At 46.3% G+C, this 26,178-nt stretch overlaps 2 protein-coding genes across 2 annotated transcripts; one reads left to right on the top strand and one right to left on the bottom strand.

Moving 5' to 3' along the window:
• Window positions 1-6,278: 6,278 nt before the first annotated feature.
• On the top strand, window positions 6,279-10,775 carry LOC148332855 (large ribosomal subunit protein mL45-like). Its single transcript, XM_088302629.1, has 8 exons — window positions 6,279-6,430; window positions 7,396-7,594; window positions 7,749-7,866; window positions 8,394-8,492; window positions 9,330-9,378; window positions 9,725-9,874; window positions 10,237-10,410; window positions 10,489-10,775. The coding sequence occupies exons 1-8, from the start codon at window positions 6,368-6,370 to the stop codon at window positions 10,585-10,587; spliced, it is 951 nt and encodes a 316-aa protein (XP_088158755.1). The 5' UTR covers window positions 6,279-6,367; the 3' UTR covers window positions 10,588-10,775.
• On the bottom strand, window positions 10,442-25,240 carry LOC148332854 (uncharacterized). The gene is made up of 11 exons (XM_088302628.1): window positions 23,999-25,240; window positions 23,695-23,803; window positions 20,318-20,414; window positions 18,796-19,004; window positions 18,123-18,191; window positions 16,255-16,364; window positions 15,802-16,040; window positions 15,441-15,579; window positions 15,246-15,348; window positions 14,396-14,536; window positions 10,442-14,165 (listed from the first exon to the last, which is right to left on the bottom strand). The coding sequence occupies exons 1-11, from the start codon at window positions 24,883-24,885 to the stop codon at window positions 11,118-11,120; spliced, it is 5,151 nt and encodes a 1,716-aa protein (XP_088158754.1). The 5' UTR covers window positions 24,886-25,240; the 3' UTR covers window positions 10,442-11,117.
• Between the last annotated feature and the right edge of the window lie 938 nt (window positions 25,241-26,178).

Here is a 26,178-nt window from a genome sequence, read left to right as displayed (position 1 = left end):
CAATCGGAAACCGCGGCTGCGAGACTTCCATCCCACCAACGCAACTCACCCCGCCCAGCCCACAACACGCCTGCCTCTCGCTACCTCTCTTCCAGGCAAACTACGGCCCGGGGGCCACATGCGGCCCGTTAAACGTTTTAATCCGGCCCACCAAACTTGAAAAAATAAATGAAATTAATAAACCTTGGTAATGTTTTATTTCTAAATACCGTGGTGTGTCAAAGACAGATATTTTGTTCTAATACTTTTCTTAATTTTTATTTAAAATTAAATGTATTTTTTTTTCTCAGATGGGGTGAGGTTACCAAAACACTCTATCCCTCTGTCAAATTTTAGAACCCATTGTGGCTCACCAATCAAAAAGTTTGCCCACCCCTGCTCTAGTCTCTCCGCCAAGCAGGCAAAACGCCACAGAATAGATGCACTTACATCTGTAACGAGGAAAAATGGAGGGACTACCGCAATAACAATAATCCAAATATTATCTGTACCGCTTTGTTACGTTATTGTGTGATTAAATAACGAGAGAGAGAGAGGTTAACTTGCTTGTTAACGTTTACTATAACGACTCTTATTTTCCTTACATCCCCACCTTCCTGTCACATGTCCCCTGATTGGCTGAGATAACAACATTAACTCTGATCGGTTATATTAACCTTTACACAACATCTCCCCCTTTTAAGTAAGAAACAACATCAACATGACTTCACTTCAAACATTCAAACTTTTTTTTTTTTTTCCACATAGGAACATTGATCATAACAGTCAGGAACTCTTTTCACACAATCACAAGTCCAGTCGTTTGAGTGGACGTGAATGTCTGCCTGAGCTTGTAACATAAGCAGCATTTGGCTCTGCTGCAGGTTGATTCATCCTGGGCAAGTCAGTTTCCTGCCTGTTGGTTGGAATGGATGCTGACTGCTGGGTAGCTCGCAGGTGTGCGCAGTTTCTCCTCAACAGTCCATCCTCTGTTCTGACTAGGTATGATCTGGGGGCGTCTGTCTGCTTGTACAACTGTCCCGTCAGTGCTTTCTGTAGTGATCCATACGTTCTGGCCAGGATGTAACTCCGGTTGACTCTGTGTTCTGTGGCGTCTGTTATAATGTTCCACTTGTTTCCGTTTACCTTGTGTGTCTGTGGTCCGGAACTGTTTAATGTTGGGCCAGCGTGGACACAGTGATTCGGGCACTTGTGGGAGTGTGGTCCTGAGCTGTCTTCCCATAAGAAGTTGGGCTGGAGAGTAACCATTTTCCAGAGGGGTAGCTCGATAACTAAGCAACGCTCTTGCATAGTCTCCTCCCTCTTTCCATAATCCCTTGACGATGGCCACTGCCCGCTCAGCCTCACCGTTGGCCCATTGTCTGACACGAGCACCGCCGGAACTCCATGTCGAGCAAAGATGTTCTTTAGCGCTGCTGTGACTGTTTCAGCTGATGCTGCATGGAGGTGTGCCACTTTGATGTAGCGAGAGAAATAATCTATCACTACCAGGTAGATTTTCTCTTTCCAGATGAACAGGTCAGTTCCAACGCGTTGCCAAGGTCTCTCCGGCACAGGGGTTGGTAACAGGGGCTCCCGCTGCGAGTGCCGGCATTTCACACATGTCTGACAATTTCCCACTTTGTTTTTAATTTCATTTGAGAGTCCTGGCCACCAGACTGACTGACGGGCTCTAGCTCGGCACTTTCCTATCCCTTGATGACCCTGATGGAGGATGTTGAGCATGTCATCTCTTAAGGAGCTGGGAATAACGATCCTTTGTCCTTTCAGGAGCAGGTCACCGGACATAGAAAGATAATTTCTCGCATACCAGTAAGGTCCGATATCAGCTGGAAGATGAGTTTTGTCAGGCCACTTGGTTTGACAGTACTGTCTCAAAGTACTGCAAACTGGATCCTCTCTCTGATTTTCTGCGAGCTGTTGCAATCTTACTTCCGTTGCCGGAAGACACTGTCTGATGGAGTCCACGAAGATTTGAACACCCGCCTCCATCTCTTTCTCCTCCTGTGTGGCTAAGTGACTCACTGGAGCTCTCGACAATGTGTCTGCCGCGATGAGTTGCTTCCCTGGCACATGCACAATGTCATAGGTGAACCTTAACAGTCGTAGTCGAAATCTCAAGACACGGGGAGGAAGCTCATCCAGCACTTTGCAACTCACCAAAGGGACCAATGGCTTGTGATCCGTCTCAATTGTGAAGTTCATCCCTAGCAAGTACGCCTGCAGGCGTTCACATGCCCAGGTTACTGGTAGCGCTTCCTTCTCAATCTGAGCATAACGTTTCTCAGCATCCGATAGCTGTCTGGAGATGAACACGACTGGTTTCCAGTCCCCACTCTCAGGCTGTTTCTGGATCAGGACTGCTCCAATCCCAAATGATGATGCATCAGCTGACACACGCGTCTCTGCATAAGGTGAGTATACAGCCAGGACTCTGGGTGAGCTCAGTTCTGATTTTAGCTTCTGGAAAGCTTCTCTTTGTGGTGTCCCCCAGCACCATTCTGTCTTCTCTGACTGAAGGACCGTTAGGGGCTGGGCATATGAGGACAGATGAGGCAGGAACTTGCCCAGGTAGTTAGCCATGCCCATCACTCGCCTCACATCAGCAACGCAGGTGGGCTCTGGCATCTCCAGAATGGCTTTGACTTTCCCTGGGTCAGGCTTAAGACCTTCTGTTGAGAGGCTGTGTCCAAGAAACATTATCTTGCTTTTGGTAAATTCACACTTGTCCCTGTTCAAAGTTAGACCCGCCTCACGAAGTCTCCTCAGCACCTGGTGCAGTCTGGAGTCATGTTCAATTTGGTCGTTCCCATACACTAAGATGTCGTCGGCATGGCACGCTACACCTTCACAGCCCTCTAGAATTTGCGTCATCCTCCGCTGGAAGTGTTCTGGGGCTGAGGATATTCCAAACGGCAGCCGGTTGAAACAATAGTGACCGAATGGAGTGATGAAAGCAGTCAGGAGAGCACTATCTTCAGTCAATGGAATCTGCCAAAACCCTGATGTGGCATCCAATTTCGTGAAGATTTTTGCTCCCGTCAGCATTGCCAGTGAGTGATTCACGTTTGGCAGAATGATCCTCTCCCGCTGCACCCATTCATTCAAGTGTGTCATGTCCACACACAGTCTCAGTCTTTCTTTTGACCTTGGTTTTGGTACCACGACCAGGCCAGCGCACCATGAAGTGGGTTTTGTGACCTTCGATATCACCCCCATGGCCTCCATCCGATCCAGTTCTGTCCTCACCTTATCACGTAACGGGAGAGGAACTCGACATATGGTGTGGCCCCTGGTCTAAGCTCAATTTTGTATGCCGTTGTCAGTTTCCCCAGTCCTTTGAAGACTGTGGGGTAACACTTTACAAAATCATCTCCCACTTGAACTGCCTGCATACACTTCACAAGAGCCAGAGCTTTAATGGCTGGAAGTCCTAACAGTAATTTTGACAAATTGTTCACCACATAGATGTCTTGTTCAGTGTGTTTATTTCTCACCTTCGGTTTTCCTCTGAAGTAGCCTTTTACCTCCAAGGGCTGCCTGCCCGGGCCGTACAAGGGAATTTTCGGGGGTTTCAAAGTCCCATGTTTGTCTGTTGAGTAGTGGTGAAACGGAATAGCTGTGACTCCTGCTCCAGTGTCTAATTTAAACTCTCTGGTTTCTCCATTTAATTCAAGATGTTCTGTCCATTAATTTTCAACATCGTCCATTGCAATAATAATTTCTCCCAGAAAGGTGACGTCAGAGTTACACTCCGTAGAGTCATCCGTGATGTCATGGACGCTGCCAGCTGACCGACATTTTCGGGCAAAATATCCTTTCTTTTTGCATTTGTGGCATTCAGCATTTTTAGCGGGGCAGTCTTTCCACGTGTGGTTTGTTTTATTTCCACATCTCCCGCAGTTCACCTCTTTATGCCTATTTCCTGATTTGGGACGTGCGCTGCTCCGGTCTCCTTTTGAGGTCCTCTGGGTTTTCCATTTTGTAGTCATCACATCTATGTTTCCCGACTCGCTCTCATCCCTACTGCCACGCAGTACCGGTTGCTGCCTCTTTATTTCTTCACTGTGGCGCACTCGGCATATTGTCTTTTCAAGTGTGAGATCGGGTCCATCTGTAATGACTGACAACTTTGCATCTCTTAGACCAACAACAATCCTGTCTCTGATAAGCTCCTCTCTTAGTGCTCCAAATGCACAGTGTTCTGCAAGACTATGGAAAGCAGTGATGAATGATTCTGCACTTTCTTTTGGCTCTTGATTTCTTCGATTGAAACGTGCACGCTCAAAAATTACATTTTTCTTGCTCACACAGTGGTTCTCAAAGGCTTGTTTCACATCTGTATATACTTTCTTCTGCTCACTGCTTAAGGGCAACACGCTCAATATATCTTCAGTTTCATCTCCTAGAGTATACATTAGGGTGTTGACTTGGTACTCTTCCGACTGTTTATCCAAACTTGATGCTATTCTGAAACGTTCAAAACATCGTATCCACTTTGGCCATTCATTTGCATTGCTGAAGTCAAAGTTGCCGGGTGGAGCTAGCTGGACACTGCTCGCCAGTGCTGGAGGGTTGTTGAGCATTTTTTTTTTTTTTTTTAAATTATAACTTAAACGGCACCTTGGTTCGTTGTCCTTCTTTTTAGCTTTATCGGCCGCCTTCTCGCCTGTTTACGTCTCCCCGACGCACCTTCGGCAAAGTCGGCTCCTCTCTCGACCTTCTAGCCTGGCGTTAGCGAGCCACCGTTAGCTTCGAGCCTAACGTAGCCACCCGATCTCTTGTCCGGGCAATTCTTCTCATGGGAACGTATCCTCTCGCGATTCACGAAGATCCCACTTCTGACACCATGTTACGTTATTGTGTGATTAAATAACGAGAGAGAGAGAGGTTAACTTGCTTGTTAACGTTTACTATGACGGCTCTTATTTTCCTTACAACCCCACCTTCCTGTCACAAGTCCCCTGATTGGCTGAGATAACAACATTAACTCTGATTGGTTATATTAACCTTTACACAACACGCTTCTCCTCACAAGGATCGCAGGGGTGGTGCTGGAGCCTATCCCAGCGATCTTCGGGCAGTAGGCGGGGGACAGCCTGAACTGGTTGCCAGCCAATCGCAGGGCACACATAGACGAACAACCATCCGCGCTCACACTCATACCTAAGGGCAATTTAGAGTGTTCAATCAACCTGCCATGCATGTTTTTGGAATGTGGAAGGAAACCGGAGTACCCGGAGAAAACCCACGCAGGCACGGGGAAACATGCAAAGTCCACACAGAAAGGCCAGAATCAAACCTACAACCTCTGCACTGTGAGGCCGTCGTGCTAACTATAATAATAATAATAATAATAATAATAATAATAATTAATGCTGAAGTGTTTTTAATCATTCATACTCACGTTGTCTGTGTTACGTAGCCTGAAATATTACAATATATTCAACACTACGAACCAACTAAAAAATAAATATATTTATAAAATAGATCTTTATCACGGTAATTTTTAAAATGGGGGGGACATTTGTGGTACAAAAAAAACCTACGGGTGAGCCCCCCTTAATTGAAAAAGGGGGCAAAGAGCGGAGTGTGTGGGATGCATGTGCGACGTCACGACAGTTTTGTGTGCTCACCCTTTGTCGGCACACGTGCACGCGTACACGATTACAGTGACGTCACACGCGTGTTCTTTTTTGTGGTGTCGAAAACTGTCGATGCGCACTGGGATGCGCGCGCACGTACGTCACGGCGCTATTTTTTTACTTTATTAACATTTGCACCGCCTACAAAAAGATTTTAAAACCAGCTGTAACAGTGCAATGAATAAACATAACACCATCCTTGAATATCAACCGAATAAAATGCAAAACATAAAACAGCTGGAATAAAAGTTTACAAAAAATATCCAAATTTTTACAATTTTTCATCGTTTTCATAGCCTTTTGGTTTAGAGAAAACTGCGGAGTTGATACTTCTTTACTTCACTGTGGAAAGCAATGAAATGAATTTCTCTATGCGTGAATTTACAAATGTAGCCAGAAAAAATATGAGATTGATAATAAAGGACATTTAATTACTTAAAATAATAAAGTCGCTAAATATTCAAAAATGATATTGTTTATGTTAAATGTGAGTCATATCCCATTTCTTCTTTTCTGACGTCTACGATTCTGGTGAACTAGTAGTAGTATTTATGAATTTAAATACTAATATTCTATTACCCTTGTTGCTGTAAAACGTGTATTGTAACGATATAATGTATTCAATTTCATGTATTTGTGCGTGAAGAAGTTTTTTGGGGGAGTTTTGATTTGGTGCGTTCAGCGGCCACCACCGGAAATAGTTTTTCTACAGTTTCCGCAAGATGGCGGCGACCGTAACGAGGACGAAAGCGGGGTTGCATGGAGCGACACGGAGCATCTTTAAGGTAAAGGACAGTTCCACCTTTGCTGGACCAGATGGACTAGGTTAGACTGAGCGAAGCGGACGTATTTTGTTGACCCGACGGACGTGTTAATTTCGCATTTAAAGTCACCGCCTGAAACTAACGTAGCGTTAGCATTAGTTAGCCTCTGGAGCCTATCCCAGCTGTCTACGGGTGGAAGGCGAGGTGCATCCTGGACAGGTTGCCAGACAGTCGCAGGGCACAAACAACAAATAGCCATTCACACTCAAAATCACCTCACACACCTCGGGACAATAAAAAGCAGGGGTCTTTTCAATCTTGTTCCTCGAGGGCCGGTCTCCTGCAACACATCCGATTCAAATGACCCGTGCCATGTTCTGGGCTATAATAGAGACAAACGCTGCTTTTGTCACTCCGGCGTGTGTGTGCCAACTTTGTATTGCTTCTTCCCGTGTATACGTCACTCACTAGGGAGCGTGCAACCTGCCAAAATACTACAACTCCTTTCTTTTAAAGAACGTAACTGTTGCAAATAATCACAGCTGACAAACATCAAAACAAAAATAATGCTAATATGCAGTATGACTGTCATGGTCATCAAAATAGATCACTGTCTGTAAATGACAAAACATTCCCTTTCAAAAATGTCAAGGAACTTAAGCAAAACTGAAAAGTACTTTAAAGTAACTCGTTTTATAAAAAATCCAATCCAAAAAGAACTTGCATAATTATAATGTTTCAAAGAATGTCATTTGTCTCAATATTGTTTACATTTACACATTTTTTGTTCCCCCCTAAAATAATTGTTTGAACAATCATGATTTAAATTATACCTAATATAATTATGATTTTTATTATTTTTTTTTTCATAATCGAGCAGTTCTCGCGTCACCCAGTCAACTGGTTGAGGGAACTGTAAAACGATGATTTTCATAAATGATGGTGAATGAGTGAATTTGAACAATTGCCTGTGATCCTCCCACCAGGCATTGGAAACTTCAGCGAGTGTGCCACAGCACCCCGTTCCCCTTTTAGTGCCCGTGCGGACCAAGAAGCGCTTTTACGTTCCTCCCGCCGTGGGCGTGAAGGGCAAGCAGAATGTCAACCCGGAAGCCAAGGCCAGAGCAGCTGGTGTTGTGTTCCGGCAGCAGTACATGGAGCGGTCCATCAACATCGCTTGCACCGGTACTATGCGACTCTTTCAACTATTTTCAATCCCTTTTTTTAAGTGGGAGAACTTGCATAATCGGTGGCTGCCTAATTCATTTTTCCGCCCCACTGTATAGCGGCGAGGTTTCACTGTTTGTCTCCTGTGAAAGTTTGCAACACTCTCTTCCAGCTGGAATCTTTGACCCCTACGTCCCTCCCGAGGGTGACGCTCGACTTTCCTCTTTGTCCAAAGAAGGCTTGAAGCAACGCACGGAGCAGCTGCGACAGAGTGCTTCCACACAGCTGGCGTAAGATTGTCTCGCCGTCATAAATAGCGTCAGAAGCGTTATTTGGCTTAGGATGTTGCCATTTGCAGGCTTGGTATGCGTTTGAAAATGCATTTGCGCGGTTTGGTGTGGCTGCGCTTTTTTTAAAAAAAAAAACACTTTTTAAACAAACAAGGGAGTGGAGGGTGGGAAATATTCACTTATTTAAAAAAAAAAAAACGGCTACGAGTAGACAAGCCCTTACATTGATTTCATATTGGCCGTCGAAATTTAAAGAGATATTCTTCTAGATGCCAAATATGTGTATTGATAATCATCCTGCCAACAATCTTGAGTCTGACAGCTTTCCAATTCATTCCTCTCCAGTCTATCACTGCCAACATCATTTCCCTGGAATATGTACATTTTTGATTATTTCCATAATTCCCCATCAGAATTTGCCATGAAAATGTACTGGAAATGTGAACTGATATTTGCCGTCATTTACAAGCCCTGAAGCCACAAAATCTTTTCTACATTTTTTTTTGTTGTTGTTGTCATTCTCTCAGAATTCGCAAAATCAAAGAGTTCGACTCAGAGTTCTCCTCCAAGGATTTTGCCGAACGAGCCCACGAAATTTTTATCGAGGCTCACAACGCGCTGTGCACGTACGTAATTCATGTACTACATCTGAAACTCTTCATGTTGAACACAACCGGTTCGCCATTAATGGATGTGATGTCGTATAATCTTAAAACAGGCGGCGTTTTAACCCTTCCTCGTGCAGCCAGATCTTTGTGGAAATAAAAATGACAGGCTCTCTGCCGCAAATACTGGTTGAATTCATTTTTTTAAATTAGATTATTATTAGTCAAGGAGGCTTGTAACTAATATTTCGAGGCATTATTTGTTTTCGGTAAAAATAAAAATATTGACGTCAAGATTTTGATGAATACAAACACTTGACTTCAAGGATAGATTTTTCAGATTTGCAGCACATTAACGTGTTTTTTTTTTAATCATAGAAAGTCGACATCTCTGTTTGAAAACGCTAACAATAATTGCAGAGAACTTGCTGGCTAAGCAAGCCTGTCTAATAGAGTGAAATGAAAAGGTCAACAAATAAATGCTTGGAACGTTTTCGACAGTGCTCAAGTTCAACTTTTATCACATTTAATAAGCAGTCATTGAGATCTCACAATTGATCTTTATTTTCATTTAAAAAACGGTCAACGCTGGCCATCCGGTGGCCAATGTGAGGCGCCAGCGGAGAATATCTCCCAAAAGTCACAAGATATCGGCTGTTGGATTTTGAAAAAGTGGCCGCTGCTGATTAAAATGCAAATTATCTGCCCGATCATCGGTCCATCACAAGTAAAATCCACTTGCAGTGCGGACTGTGCGCGATGTTTGGTTGTGCCGCTTAAAACTCAGAAATGTACTTTAGTCGTGTGTGAAAACTTTCATTGACAAAGCCACCCACCTTGAAATGTTTTCTTGTCCAGGTTCAACAAAGAGAAGCTTCACTCGCTGGTAACGGAGCGCTGTTACCCGGTAGGTTCTCCTTAACTCAGGTTATTATAATTAACAAAAAGAACTCAAATTGAAACCTTTTTTTTTGGGGGGGGGGGTGAAATAAAAGTTAAGTGGTCATTAAATTCTATATTTATTTGAGACTTATTCAACTTTCTAAGAATATAATTATAGCAAGAATGTCCGTCAATAATTAAAACTAATAAAAAGAAAGAACCTTGCTCAAAAAAACAAACCTAACTGAATCTAAAAAGCAAAAGTCAATGGAAGAAAAGGAACGTTGAAGACAACAATTCACCCCTTGGTGGGCGGCTTTGACGAGCGCAACTCAACTCCAAGCATTCATCTGATGACTGCGATGTGACAGGAGATGACACGAGGCAACCGCTACAAGAGCCTGCGCTGGCGCTTGGTGGAGTCGCTGGAAGCGCCCCGCGTGGTCCACGCCCGCAGCCCTGACATGGTTGCTAAGGGCAACATCTACGGCCAGGTGACGGTCCGCATGCACTCCAGACAGGTGAGATGCGTAGCCGGCTTTTGGAGCTTCCATGGCATCAATTTGCTCTCTTCAAACTGTTAATGTTGCATACTGTGCTGTCAAAATGTATTTGCCCCTAACAATAATCAAATGCATATTCCTGGGATCAGTTTGAGTAACTGTAGCACATTTCAGCAGCATCCCTTTTTCCTTGATAAAGTTTCTACGAATTACAAAGTCTGGCAGGTACAGAGAGTGTCAAAAGCAGAGCAGAGCACTTGAACCTTTTTTGCCGGTCAGTCCCTTGCCCTCCGGCTGCGATCTCGTTCCCGTTGCGGCCTCGACCCTCCGGCCTTATTCCTAAAAATTGTCGGTCGCGTTGACAAAGTGCGCTCCTGCAGACTCTGGCCATCTACGACCGCTTTGGACGCTTGATGTTGGGCGGCGAAGATCAGCCCAAAGATGTGTTGGAATATTTGGTCATGGAGCGGCACCTGGTCAACCCCTACGGACGCTGGCGACTCCACGGGAAGATTGTGCCGTCTTGGGCCCCCGCCAAGGACCCCATCATTAAAGTGAGCAGGAATAATCATCGCGTTAACTTCATTTCTCCTTTGTGGACACTTTCAAAGTTTCTTTCTCCTTCTTTCTAGACCGTCATGATTCCCGGTCCAAAGCTAGCGCCTGGCGAAGAATTTGATGCCCTCAACTACCAAGTTCCCAAAGCGAAGGCCGTGCAATGGTCAAAATGAGCCAGCAAGTGGGGCTGAGTACTTGGTTCAAAGTCCACTTTTCGAGCACTTTTGGGTTCTTGAAATGTTGCTTTTTTTCCCCAGATGTTTTATTTCCTATTTTTGTCTTTATTTTAACAAATTAAATGTCGTGTGTGTGTGTGTGGGTGTCTAGAAAAGGTAATAAAATCAACATTTGGAAATGCTAAGGATTATTTCTTTGGACTATGCTGCGCGAAAATCAAATGTTCTCACCTGCTTGATTTTTAGCGAGGTGGTGGTGGGCAGCTCGAAAATAGCCCAACCGGTCTGAATGTGTCTTGTGGACTTGGAGAAGGCGCTCGACCGTGTCCCTCGGGGAGTTCTGTGGGGTGTGTTTCGGGAGTACGGGTTACCGAGCCCACTGATACGGGCTGTTGGGTCCCCGTACCACCGATGTCAGAGTTTGGTCCGCATCGCCAACAGTAAGTCAGATTCATTTCCTCGTTCCTGGTTCCTTTAAAAGGCTGCACGTATGCTTGCTTCCTGTTGATGCAAAAACGTGCTTCAGGTCACAAGTCGGGAGGGAAGATGAGCGCTTCTGCGGCGCATTCGGCATCGTCTTCCTCGTCTTCCTCGGGGATGTTCTCAGGCTCCCATGTGAAAACATCGCAGTTGTTGTCGGTGAACGATCCGGAGCCACTTCTAGCCATTTCCCAGGGACACAAGGCGTCACGGCGGCCCAGAGCTAGGCTAGCTTTAGGCTCGTCCGATTGCTCTGCCTTTGTGCCCTGGTCTTCCAGTATGTCTTCTTTTTGGCTGCTTGGGAAGGTTGGTGTTTGCTGGTCCAAGATTTCACCGGGACAACCCTGAGTACCCGGGTCGCTTTGATCTTTGATACCTCTCTTTCTGTCAATTTCCCATGGGCAAACATCTGAGCACAAGCCTTCTTGCTTTTCCAGCACTGTGCTGTTCTCACTCTCCCATGGGCAGACACTAGCCCGAGAGCTGTCCTGCTTCTTAAGAACTTTAGCTTCTTCTCCCGCCACGTCAGTTTCACAACCGTCTTTCTTTTGCAAAACCTTAGGGACTTCCATTTCCCATGGACAAACATCTCCTCTTGTGCTATCTTGCCCCTTAGCGGACGGTATGTCTTCAGTTTCCCAAGGACAAACACTTTGTCTAGAGCTGTCCTGCTTTTTCAGAATGTTTGCTTCTTCTGTCTCCCAAGGACAGACATCTGCTCTTGTGCTGTCTTGCCTTCGGGCAGAATTTGCCTGTTCCATCTCACTCTGACAACTATTTTCTCTAGAATTGTCCACGTTTTTCTGGTTGTTTGTTTCCTTTGTCTCCCAAGAACAAACATCTTCTCGAGTGCTGTCCTGCCTGTCCCGACCACTCCTGCTCTCTACTTTACCTCCCGGCGACGTCCTCGTTGTGACCATTGCGGTGTCCTCACTTTCCCATGGGCAGACGTTTACACGGGCTGTATCTTGTCTGATGTTTTTGGGAATATCCGAGAGCTTTGTTTTTGCTGATTCTGATGCGTCACTCTCCCGGGTACAAATATTTCCTCGAACACTGGGAGCCTCTACTTGGGCATCCAGGGGCACGATGCCCTTTGGTGCGGTCTTCAATGTGTCCTCCCAGGGACAGATATCTGCCTTGATTGTAATTTGCGAATGTGAGACTGTTAGGTCAGCTTTCCTGTCCTCGAAAAGATAAATATCATCCATTTTTGGCGGGTCTGGGAAATCCCACTGACAACTTTCTTCTGTCTTGCTCATTCCCCTGTCCAGTTGGAGTGCAGAATATTCAGCAAGTTGGTCCTTTGATGCACCGGGGAAGGCGGCAGCTTTTGTTGCATCCTGTCGTGAGGGTACCTTCAGGGATCCTTTTGTTTGCACAGGATTTAGGTTGTCATACACAGTCTCCTTTTCCCAAAGGCAAATGTTGGCGTACTCACTATCTTGTTTGATGATGGGCACCGTAGTTTCTTCTGTCTCCCAGGGACAAATGTCAGCTGACCTCTTCAGAGACAGTTGCGTCTTTGCCGGATTGGCGTGCAAACTTTCCGGAATATCTTGGGACTCCCAGGGACATACGTCTGCCCGGCCACTGTCCTTCCTTGTCACTGTCTTTTGCTGTTGCGATTCCCAAAGACGCACGCCAGTTCGTTGAGATGTTTCTGTTTCCCAAGGGCAAACGTCTGCTTTCATCCCTTGCTGCTTGTTTGCCGCTTCCACGAGTCCTTCCCATGGGCAAACATCAGTGTGAGAAACGGTTTTAAACACGGGCGCTGTCATTCGTTTACTTCCTCTTCTGTGTGTTGATGGTGTCCTTGAGCTACAGGAGCTTATGCTGCTTCGTTTACTACTCTGCCTCGACAGGTATACATTTTCGAGTGGACCATCCTTTGGCATATCGCCTGACTCCACAGGATAGATGGCAGACCTGACAATGACCAACCGTCTGGGGCTCCTGTCGGACGAATCCCCAGAGGACAGTCTGACTGCGTTCTGCTTCACGAGGCATGGTTTTCCATCTGCGGTTGTCATGCTTCTCCTCTGCAGTGTCCTCTTCTCTAAGCTTGGACGCCGACTGGATGTTGCCGACCTGGATGCTGCAGAGCCACTTTCTTGGCTTTTTTGGCAACCTTCTGTATTTAAGGTTTCATCCTTGCTTGATTTGCTAGCTGGTTCCACAGATGTCAGGAAGGATTTGACAGAGAGCCACTTGGTGGTGGTATTACGAAAGGAAAAAACTCGCTGATCTTTGTTGACTTGGGTTCTCGGAGACCCTGGTGCACTTGAGGAGACTGGGTGTTTGGGGCACTCGGCGTCCCCTTTGTCTTGTGACAGGTTGTTCTCCATCGGCAGGAAATGGTCCCAGGGACAGACGAGAGCAACCGGCGAGGACGGACTTTGCGGATCGTCCTCCTGAGAGTTTGCGTAGGTGACGCGCTTGAGGCTCTTATCGCCTGATTGTTCCTGCGCCACCTCCCAAGGACAAACCTCAGCTTTGTCGAAAGACTCTGACTGTAGAGCACTCCTGGTCTGCTCACTAATGGAGAGGCTGGATCCATGACCCTTGGACATGTTCTCCATGGAATGGGTGGATGTGAGACTCCACGACTTGTGAAGCCTGGTGTGATCAGGGAGGTGCAAGAAATTGGTATCAATGGTCAGATTTTGCGCGCTAACTGATTTGCAGACTGCCGGGTGCATGTCTAAAGAGTCTGTTTCTGATCTTTGGGAAGATCTTTTCACAATATCGGCACTCAGCCTGGAGGAATCTCGCAAGGAAGAGTCCCTCTCACGGTGGTAACTATGATCACATTGGGACTTACGTAGAGATGGTGATCGGGATTTCATGGAACTTCTGATGCTGAGATTTTCTGGGGTCCTCCCAAAAGACCCGGAGTGATTCCTGCCCCGGAAGGATCCGTCTCGGTCCTCGTGACTGCATTGCCGGCTCAGGGGAATCTCGGCGATACGCTTGATGATTGATCGACCAAAGGCGCATCGAGAACTTCGCTTCTTTGAAAGGTGAGGGTTGTTTGCTGTCATCTTCTTGGCTTTGTTGACTTCCAACTGGGCGTATAATCTCTTGAGTTCGTCCTGTGAGCATGACGAAGGACACATATGAACAGAACATTAGAGGAAAAGTCAAATGTTGAAGAATGGTTGGAGTGAGAAAACGAGACTCCTGTTTACCATTTGAAATTAGAATGCATTCTATCATTTTCCTCTTCAAAATGTCAGATTTTGAGAGCTTTCATTTCTAAACTTGACCATTTGGAATGTCTTTCTGTCCGTTTGCAAAGACGGCAAATTTGTTCTAAATTTACCCGAAAGTCATCGGGGTCCACGCTGCGCTCGCTCCAGGCCGAGCGAAAGCTGCTGTTGAGGTAGGAACGGCGCAGGTCCACCTCGTCCTCGTACACCTCGGTGGCAATCTCCTCCCTGCCAGGTTTGCTCATGTACAGGAACTGTCACGCACAAGAACAATGGACAAGCCAGTTCGTCCGACATTTGCCTCAAGACGAATCTGGGAATTTCACTTCATTTGATGCCATTTGTATTTTACATTCACAACACTAACGGCACTTCATGTGCTTTACCTTCACGACCGTTTTAAACAGATGAACTCTTAACGTCATTTAATGCGGTTTACGTTCACGACTACTTTTAAAACACTCAAGACTAACTTCATCCATCCGTCCATCCATTCTCTGTACCGCTTCTCCTCACGCGGGTCGCGGGGGGTGCTGGAGCCTATCCCAGCTGTCTTCGGGCAGTAGGCTGGGGGTCACACCCTGAACGGGTTGCCAGCCAATTGCAGGGCATAGTCGAACAACCATCCGCACTCGCACTCATACCTAGGGGCAATTTAGAGTGTCCAATCAACCTGCCACTCATGTTTCTGGAATGTGGGAGAAAACCAGAGTACCCGGAGGAAACTCACGCGGGCACGGGGAGAACATGTAAACACCACACGCGATGGCCGGAGCCGGGATCAAACCCACGACTTTTGCACTGTGAGGCCGTCGTGCCAAGTGGTCGTCCACCGTGCACTCTAACTTCATTTTATCGTTATAATGGGTCATCTGGAAAGCGCTCTGTTCTGAAGTGGCGCTATATCAATCAAGTTGGATTGTATTTTAAGTTCCCCCTCCACACCTCAAGGATGGTCTTTACCTTTGGAATGAAGATCAGAGCGAGTGTCACCGTGATGGTCACGTGGGTGTGTGCAAAGGAGAGCAGCAGCATCCAGTCGGGATGCAGAGACGGAAACGTAAACCTGTGGAGGGGGGCGGGGGCACCACATTAGTTCCATGCGGGATCTCCAGCGGGTTCATTGATCGCGACGTGGACCACGATCTATTGTTTTACCGACACAGGTGGAACATGGTGGAGAGAAGCAGCTCGTTGTGGATGGCGATACCCATGTAGCGTGGCTCGTGGAAGGCTGAGGGCACCGGCCGGACGGCGGTCCACAGGGAACTGCCCCAGCACAGGAACAGAAGCTCGGCTGTGGGAGCGTGCTTCTCGTGAGTGACAATCATACAAGGCTTCGGGGATTCAAACGAGGCTTAGGGTTTAAGAAAAATTGCAGGGAGCATGTTCTTCCACGCAAAGGGAAGGTAGTCTGAGGAACGTGAACCACGTCAAATGATTTTGGTGTGAGCACTGGAAAGCACAAGTGGAGTAAGTGTTGCTCTCTTAGTGGCTAAGATGTTGTCCTCGTCCTCACCGACGGCCATCATGTAGTCCCAGCGGTCCAGGTAGCAAAGGTCGAAGCCCTGACCCTGCGCCGTGGTGGTGCTCACAATGACGGGAATGTTCCTGTCTCGGTTCTGGAGGACGCCTACCGTCCAGGCGCACAGGAACCAGCTGGCCGTCATTAGCATGACGGCCAGAATCCTCAGCAGGTGCAAGCTGGACATGTAGGGAACCCGCTGGGCCGTGCGCGACAGGAACGCCTTCAGAACCCTGCGGCGGGAGGGAACACTCACTGGAAGATATTGACAGCTTTTGGTTTCTGAAGTCTTACCAACACCAACGCAATCTCCCCAGTGGAAAATCCAAACCAAATTTATGAACCCTCACCTGTGCCGCACTTCCGAAACATGCAAGGAAATCACTTGTGGACATCCCTGACGGATTATTATTTTATTTTTTTTTTTGGGACTTCCGTTGATCTGACCTGTACATTTTGAGAGTGAGCGTGCCGTAGACGATGGAAAAGCCCAACATGCGGACCCAGCGGAGCAGGATGCACCTGAAGGTACTCGGTTTGAAGTACAGGATGAACACCTGCAGACGGAGGGCAGACAAAGGCTGTCAAAACTGCTCAGGCTTCACATGCTAGCTGGCTGCCGCGCCTGTGCCGTCGTCCGGTAATCCAGGAATTACCGGCCGGCCACTGGAGATAAGCGCATCGGCTCAAAAAGAAAATAAATAAATAAATAAAGTGAGCGCAAACGCACATGATTGTGTTCGGAACGCGCAAGCGAGCAAACCCCATCGTGTCCTTTTAATCAGCCCAAATGCCAAGCAGGTCATTGAAGTCTGCGAGCGGCAAAATGAAGCGCATAAACAATTGAAGCAGCGCCATGTTGACTTCTCGCAAACGTCCACATTTGAAACCTGTGGCGGGCGGTCAAGGCCTTCTCTGCTGGCCTCACATCATCGAGAAAAGATGATCCTATTCTCCGCATTGATGTCATATTATATCCTAGTGTTGTATTTTTAGGGAAGAGTTTTTATCCAATCAGAATTCAGCCAGCTCGTGTTGCCAGGCAGATTTCACAATAGCAGCAGTACGCACTATTCGTCCGAGGCCTTCCGATACAATCGTGCCGGCGTCTCTTCTGTGTCTCGAGGAGGCTTTTACCGCTGATTGAAAATTGCGATAGCCAATCAGAGCACGAGTTGATGCCGGCAAGGCCTTTTCGCAGGCTTTACGTTGAAGGTGATGAACGCGTCTTGTGATTGGATACTCCCTCGTGAGGGGGCGGCGCAATGCGGAATCAACACACCCGAAAGTTGTAACTGGCGACCGTTTGAAAATCTAAAACATATTCTTGCTTTTTTAATTCACAACGGCTGAAGGAGCGCAAAGTGTGGATTTCATTGCAGATACACTTGCGAGGCCAACTTTTGAGAAAATCTGTTTGCTTTTCAAATTCAGTTTCAATTGGCTTTTCGAGCAGGTTTGTTTTTTTTGGAAAATTGCAATTAGTTTTTTCATTTTGTTTTTCTAATAATAATAATAATATTCCCTTTATTAGTCCCACAATGGGGAAATTTGAGATTCGAACCCAAGCCTCCTGAACGCGGCGCCTTAGACCACTCGGCCATCCTGCACGCCATTTAACAAATGCAAGGCAAAAAAAGGCTTTGAGTTAGTTATCAACTATATTTTTGTTTAATGAAGTCAAGTAAACTACAATTCTCGACTGTTGACCCTTAAATAAATTTCAAATCAACCCCCAAAAGTTCAATTCATTGACAGATGAAAACAGACGTTTTCTCTGAAATGATAGTTTCCGTTACTTTTCGAAAGGTAAAATGTAGTTTGTCGGTCTTCATTTTTGCAGAAGCATTTTCGTTTTCGGCCGTGAACAAAAATGTTGTTTCAATTATATTTTTAGCGATTGAGTTAGTTTTCGCTCACTAAAACCTTGCTTCAAACCCTTCTTTGAATTGTCAACCTTTGAAATCCGAACCCTCGTTTGAAACCTTAACCAAAGCCACAAACCCTAAAACCGTCTTTAAATGTTATCATTTGAATCACGAACCGTTGTTTCAAACCCAAGCCCTAATTTGAAACCCTAACCCGGTCCACAAATGTCGTTTTGAGCCCGAACCTCAGTTTCCAATGCCTAATTTGAAAAACCTTAAGCTTGCCTTCAATCTCTTAATTCAAATCCTAAGCATCGTTTGAAGCCCCACTCGAACTTGAAACCTTGCTGAAAGTCGCACCTGAAAAGCTTGATTGAGGGCCCGGCCCGGACTCCAAAGTGGCATATTTGAAAGTGAAGAATTGCATTTTTTGGGGGGCTCGCTTACCGGGAAGTAGAGGAGGAGCGAGCCAAACAGGATGGCCTCCAGCAGCAGGAGGCCCGACGCACGAATCCTCTGACAAGACGGAAAGCGCACGTTAACAAATCGCTCGCGAACATTCTGCCGTCCAAGAGTTGCCGCTTGCAATCTGCAATTTCACTTTGTTATTCACATTTCCACGTGGAAATACTGTTTGGAATATTTTCCAAAGTGAAAATCTGATTAGAATTGACAAACATTGAATTGCACTGAAAAAGAACGAAAACAAAAAATTGGATTTTTTCCATAAAAAACAAAAAAACGGGCATTGAAAAAAAAAACCCTGAATTTTTAAAAGATCAATTTTAGACTATTATACAAAGAGAAAATGGAATAGGTGAATCTATGAGTACCCAATGACTTTGCGGGGGTTCCAATGTTTGTCCGTTTTCTAACCCCCCCAAATGTTTGACCCCCCCAATAAATGTTACCCATGACAAACGTGATGATGCTGCCCCCCCCACTGCCCGAAAAATGTGTTTTTAATTGACATCAACTAATAATTAACGTAGTAAAAATAACTTTACCACCATCAACTTTCTTTATGAGGTACAATAAAGATAAAGACGCGCGCGTGCACTCGAGTACTGCTCGTCGTGAGTTTTGTCATTCCCGTTGTTGCCGTTTTTGCAGTCGTTACCCTGCTCCTGCGATGTCGATAAGCGGCCAGCATGCTGACGAAGACCAGCGCCATAAAGGTCCCCTGGGCGGCCATGACGGCGGCCCTCAGGGGCCCGTCCTCCTGCACCCGACAGGGAGCGCCGTCCCGGCACCGCCCGCAACCCGGCCAGCACGGCACACACGCCGGCAAGGACGGGTAACACGTGCCGCCACCCTCGTTGCCGTCATCTGAGAACAAAAAAAAAAACGTACTTGGGTTGAACTGCAAACCTTCACTTGAAGCCCTACCCCCGATGAGCATCCCCAGGTTAAAAAGCACAACCCTTCAAAGTCAATTGAAACCCCAACCCATGATTTGATGCAAACTTTGGTCCCAGTCCGCTCTAGTCCAAAGCTTCACTTGAAACCCGAACCCAGGCTTCATATGAAAAACCCTATTTCAGACTTCCAACCTTAAGCCTTATTTTAAAGCCTTGACCAGGCTTCAATCTCTCATTTTAAACATTTCCTCAGACTTCAAATATTAACTCGTAACCTTAATCCAGATGAAGAATCAAATGATGACTTGCACCAAATGCTTCCAACCCTAATTTGAAACCCTAACCTCGACAACAAACCCAATTTTATGCCCGAGACCCGTTTTCAAACCCGAATCAACGCTACAAGCTTGAACTAGGCCTGCAACTAATGATCGTTTCAATTGTTGCTTCATCTATTGATTATACATCCATCCATCCTTTATCAGTCTGGCTTCTCCTCATTGGGGTCGCGGGGGGGTGCTGGAGCCTATCCCAGCTGTCTTCGGGCAGTGGGCGGGCGGGGGACACCCTGAGCCGGTTGCCAGCCAATCACAGGGCACACGTAGACAAACAACCACTTGCGCTCACACTCACACCTAGGGGCAATTTAGAGTGTCCAATCGACCTGCCGTGCATGTTTTTTTTCGGGGTGTGGGAGGAAAGCGGAGTACCCGGAGAAAAGCCACTCAGTCACGGGCAGAACATGCAAACTCCGCACGGGAAGGCCGCCGCCGAGATGGAAGCCACGACCTCTGCTCTGTGAGGCCATCGTGCCGTGCCGCCCAATCTATTGATTATTTTGGTGATTCAAAAAAGTTTCATTTCCTTCTCTTAATTCTGAAATAGGCGGCAAATGACAGCACAAAGTCTGAATCCATTCCAAGTTGGCTTGATCATTGATTTCTAAAGCGAAAGCTGACATTTTCAAATCCTTGGTGTCGAAAATCCCAATCAAAAAATGAGTCGCTTTCGTGGAGGACCCCCGAAAGCCCACAATATTGACCCTTTCGATGCGGAAATTGTCATCGTTTTTTTATCGTGGGTGTTGAACGTCGAAGCCAACTGTCGTTTGGAATCTTAACCTTGGCTTCAAGCCCCGCCTTGTTTGAACCCTTCACCCAGGTTTGAAGTCTTAACTTCAAACTTGAAAGCCGAACCATTTTCTCAAACTCAAATTTGAGAGCCTAACCTGAAAGGCAGAGGGGGCGTGTCTTTACGTGATTGCTCCCGGTCATGTCATACCTGCGTCTTGGTTGGCCCCGTCCGGGTTGTAGTATCCGTCTCTGCAGCGGCAGCAGTACTGACCCAGCCGGAAGCCTCGCCCGCCGATCGGCACGCACTGCGCCAAGCAAGCAACACGTTTTGATTTTCATCTTTTTCACCATTTCACTTTTGCAACTTGCATTGTCACTAAGTGAGCGGCGCATCTTTACTGGCTTCTCTGTCATGTAACATTCTGGTTAGGAAAGCAAAAAAAAAAAAAAACACATTCCACTTTTTCTCATCACGTTTTTGGAGCATTTGGAACATTGAATGCGTTTCACATTTCTGTTTTATAAAAGACGACAATTGGATTGCACATAAAATGGCTTTCTGACCGTTTTCTCGCTTGTTTTTTCCCCAACTGTGTGTGTTCACAAAACAATTTATTGTGCATCCAAATATATTACATTTATTCTCACCTTCATGTTTTTTAAACAATTTCACACAAAAAGAGGAGAAAAAAAATGCCTACTTGGGAAAAGAAATAAGTAATCCGAAGCACCTACGGTTGTCCTTTCTAATGAACTAAATGAATACGATAATATTTGGAAACCATTTCGACAATTTATTGAAAAAGTTGTTATTGGACAATTTAGTTACTAAACTTGATTTTTTTGGGTTCAATTTAATGACTTATTCCTCAAACATTTGATTAGTGTGATTTATTATTTGTTTTTCAAATAAGGTACTATCATGAATATAATTGTACATGTGCGCATACAATTCACACACTTTACTTCCCGTCATCGCTTCTCGGTCCATCACGTAAATCCTATGTCCGTCTATCCGGGTGTCAATTGTGAATTGCCCCAGATGAAAGGACAAATTGTGATCAACATTCCTCCAATTTCATAAACTCTTTCACCTTGTTCCATTTGCAAATTGAGTTGTGCAATTAATTGTTTAAATTTATCTGAAAAAATATACAAATGTTTTGCTGGCACTCGAAATATTCAACTTGAATATTAATAAATGAACAATATGAGCGAGGTTACGTCCATTAGATGCAGCTTGGACACCCACGCGCGCATTCTTGCTTGTTTGACTTGTGTGTTAATCTACGTTAAAAGCTAAATGGATGCATAAAAGCAGCGCTGAGTGTTTTATCCTTCCCTGAAGGAAAACCATTGGCCGACCACACACATGCACACGCGTGTACACGCACACGCCGACGCAGGCGTTATCTCGAAGGGCGCAGACTCAACATGAATGTGATATGGATTAGATTCATATTATATGACTGACCTCTGGTCCTTTATGGCAACATGTCGCCATTTTAGACGCCGCTGTTACAATATTGCACGAAGCTAATTAGCTTAGCCTTGGTTCGCGACAGACAAAAAAGTGGTTTGATGCCAGAAGATAATATGACCAGAAGCTAACGTTGCTAAAGAAAAAATCCAAGTGTTTCATGGACAGTAATTATTATTATTATTATTATTATTGGGCGGCCCGGTGGGCGACTGGTTAGCACGTCCGCCTCACAGTACAGGAATAGACTTGGTGACTTGAGCCAGGCCGTGGCCGTCTTTGCTTTCACTTTCTTCTCCTCCCTATCATGGCAAACCTTTTTTTTTATTTTGCATTCAAAGCCCAAAATGTTTCTCATGGTTAGTTTCTCAGAAGCTACGCTAGTTATCTTAGCATTTATTTACTATGGTCAAACATGTCAATCTTGAAGCTAATGTGGCTAACACCCTTTAGTTGGTGTTGAAAGCGCAAAAAGCTTCTGTTGGCTTTTTTTGTCTCGGCTAAACCTCGCAGGTAGGACCGGACAAAAGGTGCTCGGTGGCTTTGGGAATTTTTTTCTTTTTTTTTCTTGTTCTGCTTTCAGACCTCTGCCAGCCAGAGAGACAAAGTGTGTCAACGGGCTGGATTAAGGACGTAATCCCTCTGAGCATCTGCAGCTGCCATCTTTAAATAGACCTCCCAGGAAAGAATCCCCACTGGAATTATGAATGATTCAACCGAGGTTAGAAGAGTTTGCCATTTTTTTTATTTTGTTTTGACATTAGTTTTTTGGAAATTCACTTTGTTTTAATTGCTTTTTACAAGCATGCTTATTTGGTGGCATGTACTGAGCAATAAATAAAAATCCATCAAATTGCAGAAACCTCAAAATGGATACATTCATTCATTTGATTTGAAAAAGTAATAAGGCTGCCTTTTGGCATTTTATTTCCTTTCGTTGCTTTTCACGATAAACGATCGTTGGAGACGAGCCGAGCGTCATCAAGTACGCTCGTGTGATATTTTCACCTGCTCCCCCAAATTTATGATCCACATTTCAGCATACTGTACAATTATGCGTCGCTTTTGAACAGATTCAACAACTGCAAATTCACATCCTCATCAAGGAAGAATTCATTGCAGGACTTTTGTGTTACTTATTATTATTATTATCGTTATTGTTATCATAAATATGTAGACAGCCGTTCGCTGAGAAAAATGGTTTGATTGTGCATAAACACAAAGCAAGAGGCAGAAAAATTGTGGAAGCTCCGTATCAAGCTTAACAGGGTTCTTCTTTTTTTTTTTTTTTTTGCTGGATGGAGCTCCTTTCAGAGAGCCAATAGGAGGTTTGCAATTTGAGTTCCACGAGTGGGCGGTACGGTGGACGATTGGCTAGCACGTCCGCCTCACAGTTTGGCGGTTGTGGGTTCAATTCTGAATCCGGCCATCCTGTGTGGAGTTTGCATGTTCTCCCCGTGCCTGCGTGGCTTTTCTCCGGGTACTCCGCTTTCCTCCCACATTCCAGAAGCATGCACGGCAGGTCGATTGGACACTCGAAATTGCCCTTAGGTGTGAGTGTGAGCGCGGATCCGTGAGCCCTGCGATTGGCTGCCAACCGGTTGAGGGTCTGACCCCGCCTACTGCCCGAAAACGGCTGGGAGAGGCTCCAGCACCCCCCGCGACACTCGTGAGGGGAAGCGGCACAGTCAATGGAGTCAACGGTTCGTTCTACAAGTGAACATTTGGACATCACTCGTTAAATCAAAAGACCCGCGAGTTGACAAGTCATTTTATTTCGATTCACGGCTTCGAGGGGCTCTCCCTCGTTCACTAGTCAGTGTTTTTGCTTCTCTAGTTAACTCGTGGGTATTTCATCTCTAACTAGTTGACTAGTGTTCTGAATTGTCCTACTAGTGAAACCAAACCGCGTACTAGTACATGGACCTTACGATGGACGGAAAGGATAACTGTTAGTGATTGGCTGGACGTTAACTCGTCTCAGCCGTACTACAAAGTGCACACTTTGGGATGACAAGTCATATGTAGTTGTTCAACTCGTGCGCCAAATTGTCATAAGGTAGTAAAGGAAAAGTAGCGAGCGAGTTCAACGAGGAGTTTATTACCTCCATGCTGGTGCGGTTGCACCGGTGCGTGTCTGCAAACCAGCCGTCCCGGGTGCTGCACTGGTCCACGTCCATGTCGTGGATGTCCACATCCACGCGGATCACGCCCCTGCGCGCACACACAAAACGTCCCCAAAAAAGAGTTGCCGCGGCTTATATACAGTGCGGAAATTACTCTAATCACAAAGACCTCATCGGATTGATCGCAATTAAAAACTTTAGTCGTTGCCCAGCCCGAGACTTATTTTATAATACGAGTTAGCGGTATCACTGGTTTGCATATGTGCTCGTGTGGCGTGCTGACCTGAACTCTGGGGTGAGATCGGGCTTGAGGCCGTAGAAGGCGGCGGACAAGGTGAGCATCCACCTGGGTACGAAGCGGCCATCTTTGCAGTCCAGGAAGGGGGCACGGGCCCAGCGGACGGCGCTCCTGTTGCTCACGTAGCTGTCGCCCTGACCCCACTTGGGCGTCTCCAAGGTGCTCAGGTCGTTGAGCAGGACCCGCTTGGCGAGGGTGGGCGGCCGGGCGCCGTCCGGGAACTTGAAGCGCCGGAACCAGCCGTCATCTGGGGCCGGCGCCGGCGGGTGCAGGCGGTCCCACATCTTGGATAAGTCCTGGAGAAGGACGCTGGGCGCCCCCATCGGTGGGCCGCGGCTGGCTCGGAGCACAAGCTGGGGGGCTCTGCCGGTCGGGTCGCTGTCGAAGGTGAGCAGCGCCCGGCGGATCGGCCCGGCGGCTTCCAGCAGGGCTCGGACCACGGCGTGATACCACTCCATATCTTCTGGAACCGAGCTCTCGCGCAGGTCGCTGGCCTGGAAGATCATGTTAAGGAAGTTGGCCGTGTTGGCCAGGGCGTCCAGGGCCGGCCGAAGGGCGGCGCCGATGCCGCCCGGAAGCGGCCCCGGCTGCCCGGGGGGGCTGTAGGCCCGAGAGCAGCGCGCCGCTCCCACGGCGGACGAGTCCCCCGTGTACAGGAAGGTCTCGGCCGGCGACCGGTTGTCCTCCGGCAGCGTTTCCGAGGGACCCGTCGCGGCGTTTGGAGAACCCGTCGGGTCCGGGAAGGCGCCCGAGGGTTCGGGCGAGCTGGCGTTGAACGAGTCGCTGGCGTTCCTCGCGGCTCCCAAAGACGCATCCGTAGTCACCTGACCTCTGATGAGCGACGGCAGTAGCAGGAGAACAAGAGGAAACATTCTGGAAGAGGATGTGACCGCCGCCAAGGATCATATGATGACAGAAGCTTGGAAAAAAATCTTCACCGTCAACGAGAAGAGCAAGCTCTCATTGCGCGACGTCATCGTCATCCTCGGTGAGCAAACTCACAGCTTCTTCTTCTTGTTTCCCGATGTGTCACCAGGAAGTGAGGAGGAGCCCCCCCAACTTGATGTCGTTCTGCTGGAGACGAGTTTTCAGAAGCTCTGATGATGGCACGGTTTACCACCTCTCGCTCGCTCGCTCTCGCTCTCTCTCTATTTTGTTCCTCTCGGTTCTCCGTTCACACAGGATGCTCGCTCAAAGGTGATCAGAGTGAGAGCACATCTGCTGTGTGTGCGTGTGTGAAAGCAGGGTTAAGCTGTGCCTCATTTGGGATTAACGCATCCGACATAAAGACTTGCTGGATGCGCTTTTACTGTGCTCATGCGCACGCGCACGTGCACACTTGTTGTTCTAATGTGAGTGCATGTAACGGCTGTGAGGTGTGATGTTGGCAAAGAATCCTTGTTTTGGTCTCTATGGCAACGGTTCTTCATTCACACAATCTCACACAAACACACGATTCCGTAAACCGTGTCTCAGTAAGCGAAGCTTTAGTTTAGTTTTAGTTTTTTTTTAACAAATCGAACGTAACGTATAGAAACACTGAAAACCTTGAAATGGGAACACAATTTCAAGGTTTGAATAGCTTTCTTATTTTTAGAACGCAAATATACATCCAACCCATTCATGTTAGTGTCACATTTTTTCTAATTGACAAATTGTATGCAACACAACGACCAAGCAAGCCAATTAACAAAAGTTGAACGCATACACAACAATATAACAAATATTTGCAAATAAATTCAACATTAAAATGAATAAAATGAGCTATTCTTGAAACATTTTTGAATGTATACCAAATATTTATATGCATTTTTTATTTATTACAGCAAGAGACTTGAAATATATTATATTAATATCTATATAAATAGCTGGTGCAATTCGGAAATATATGCATGTGAAACTTTCCTAACCAAATGTATAAAGTAAATTGTATATCCATTATGTAGTATTTTAAAATTTAATTCTAAGAGTTTAAAAGGAACAAGCCACTCTTTAGTCCAATTCATATTTTTCAAATAATCCTTCCTCCTCCCAAAAAGTCATTCTTAACATTATGTAAGAGATTATTTGACGTGTTCATCGGTATATTTACTTTAGTGTCATTTTTTTTTGCAGCCAAATCTCGCCCAACAGCGCCCCATGAGGATAAGTGCCGTCATTGCCGC

This window comes from Idiotropiscis lumnitzeri, chromosome 8 (genome assembly GCF_059441095.1).
Source record: "Idiotropiscis lumnitzeri isolate Australia: NSW breed Sydney's pygmy pipehorse chromosome 8, RoL_Ilum_1.0, whole genome shotgun sequence".
In the NCBI taxonomy this organism is placed as follows: domain Eukaryota; kingdom Metazoa; phylum Chordata; class Actinopteri; order Syngnathiformes; family Syngnathidae; genus Idiotropiscis; species Idiotropiscis lumnitzeri.
This window is presented reverse-complemented; position numbering and strand designations above follow the sequence as displayed.

Bases quoted from the DNA above. Each gene is read 5' to 3' on its own strand.
- LOC148332855 (XM_088302629.1), top strand. From the start codon at position 6,368: ATGGCGGCGACCGTAACGAGGACGAAAGCGGGGTTGCATGGAGCGACA. The intron at 8,493-9,329 runs GTACGTAATTCA...TTTCTTGTCCAG, and splicing joins GCTCACAACGCGCTGTGCAC to GTTCAACAAAGAGAAGCTTC. The intron at 9,875-10,236 runs GTGAGATGCGTA...GCGCTCCTGCAG, and splicing joins TCCGCATGCACTCCAGACAG to ACTCTGGCCATCTACGACCG.
- LOC148332854 (XM_088302628.1), bottom strand. From the start codon at position 24,885: ATGTTTCCTCTTGTTCTCCTGCTACTGCCGTCGCTCATCAGAGGTCAG. The intron at 16,365-18,122 runs GTAAGCGAGCCC...CTCCGTCTGCAG, and splicing joins CGCTCCTCCTCTACTTCCCG to GTGTTCATCCTGTACTTCAA. The intron at 15,580-15,801 runs GTGAGGACGAGG...ACGCTCCCACAG, and splicing joins GGACTACATGATGGCCGTCG to CCGAGCTTCTGTTCCTGTGC.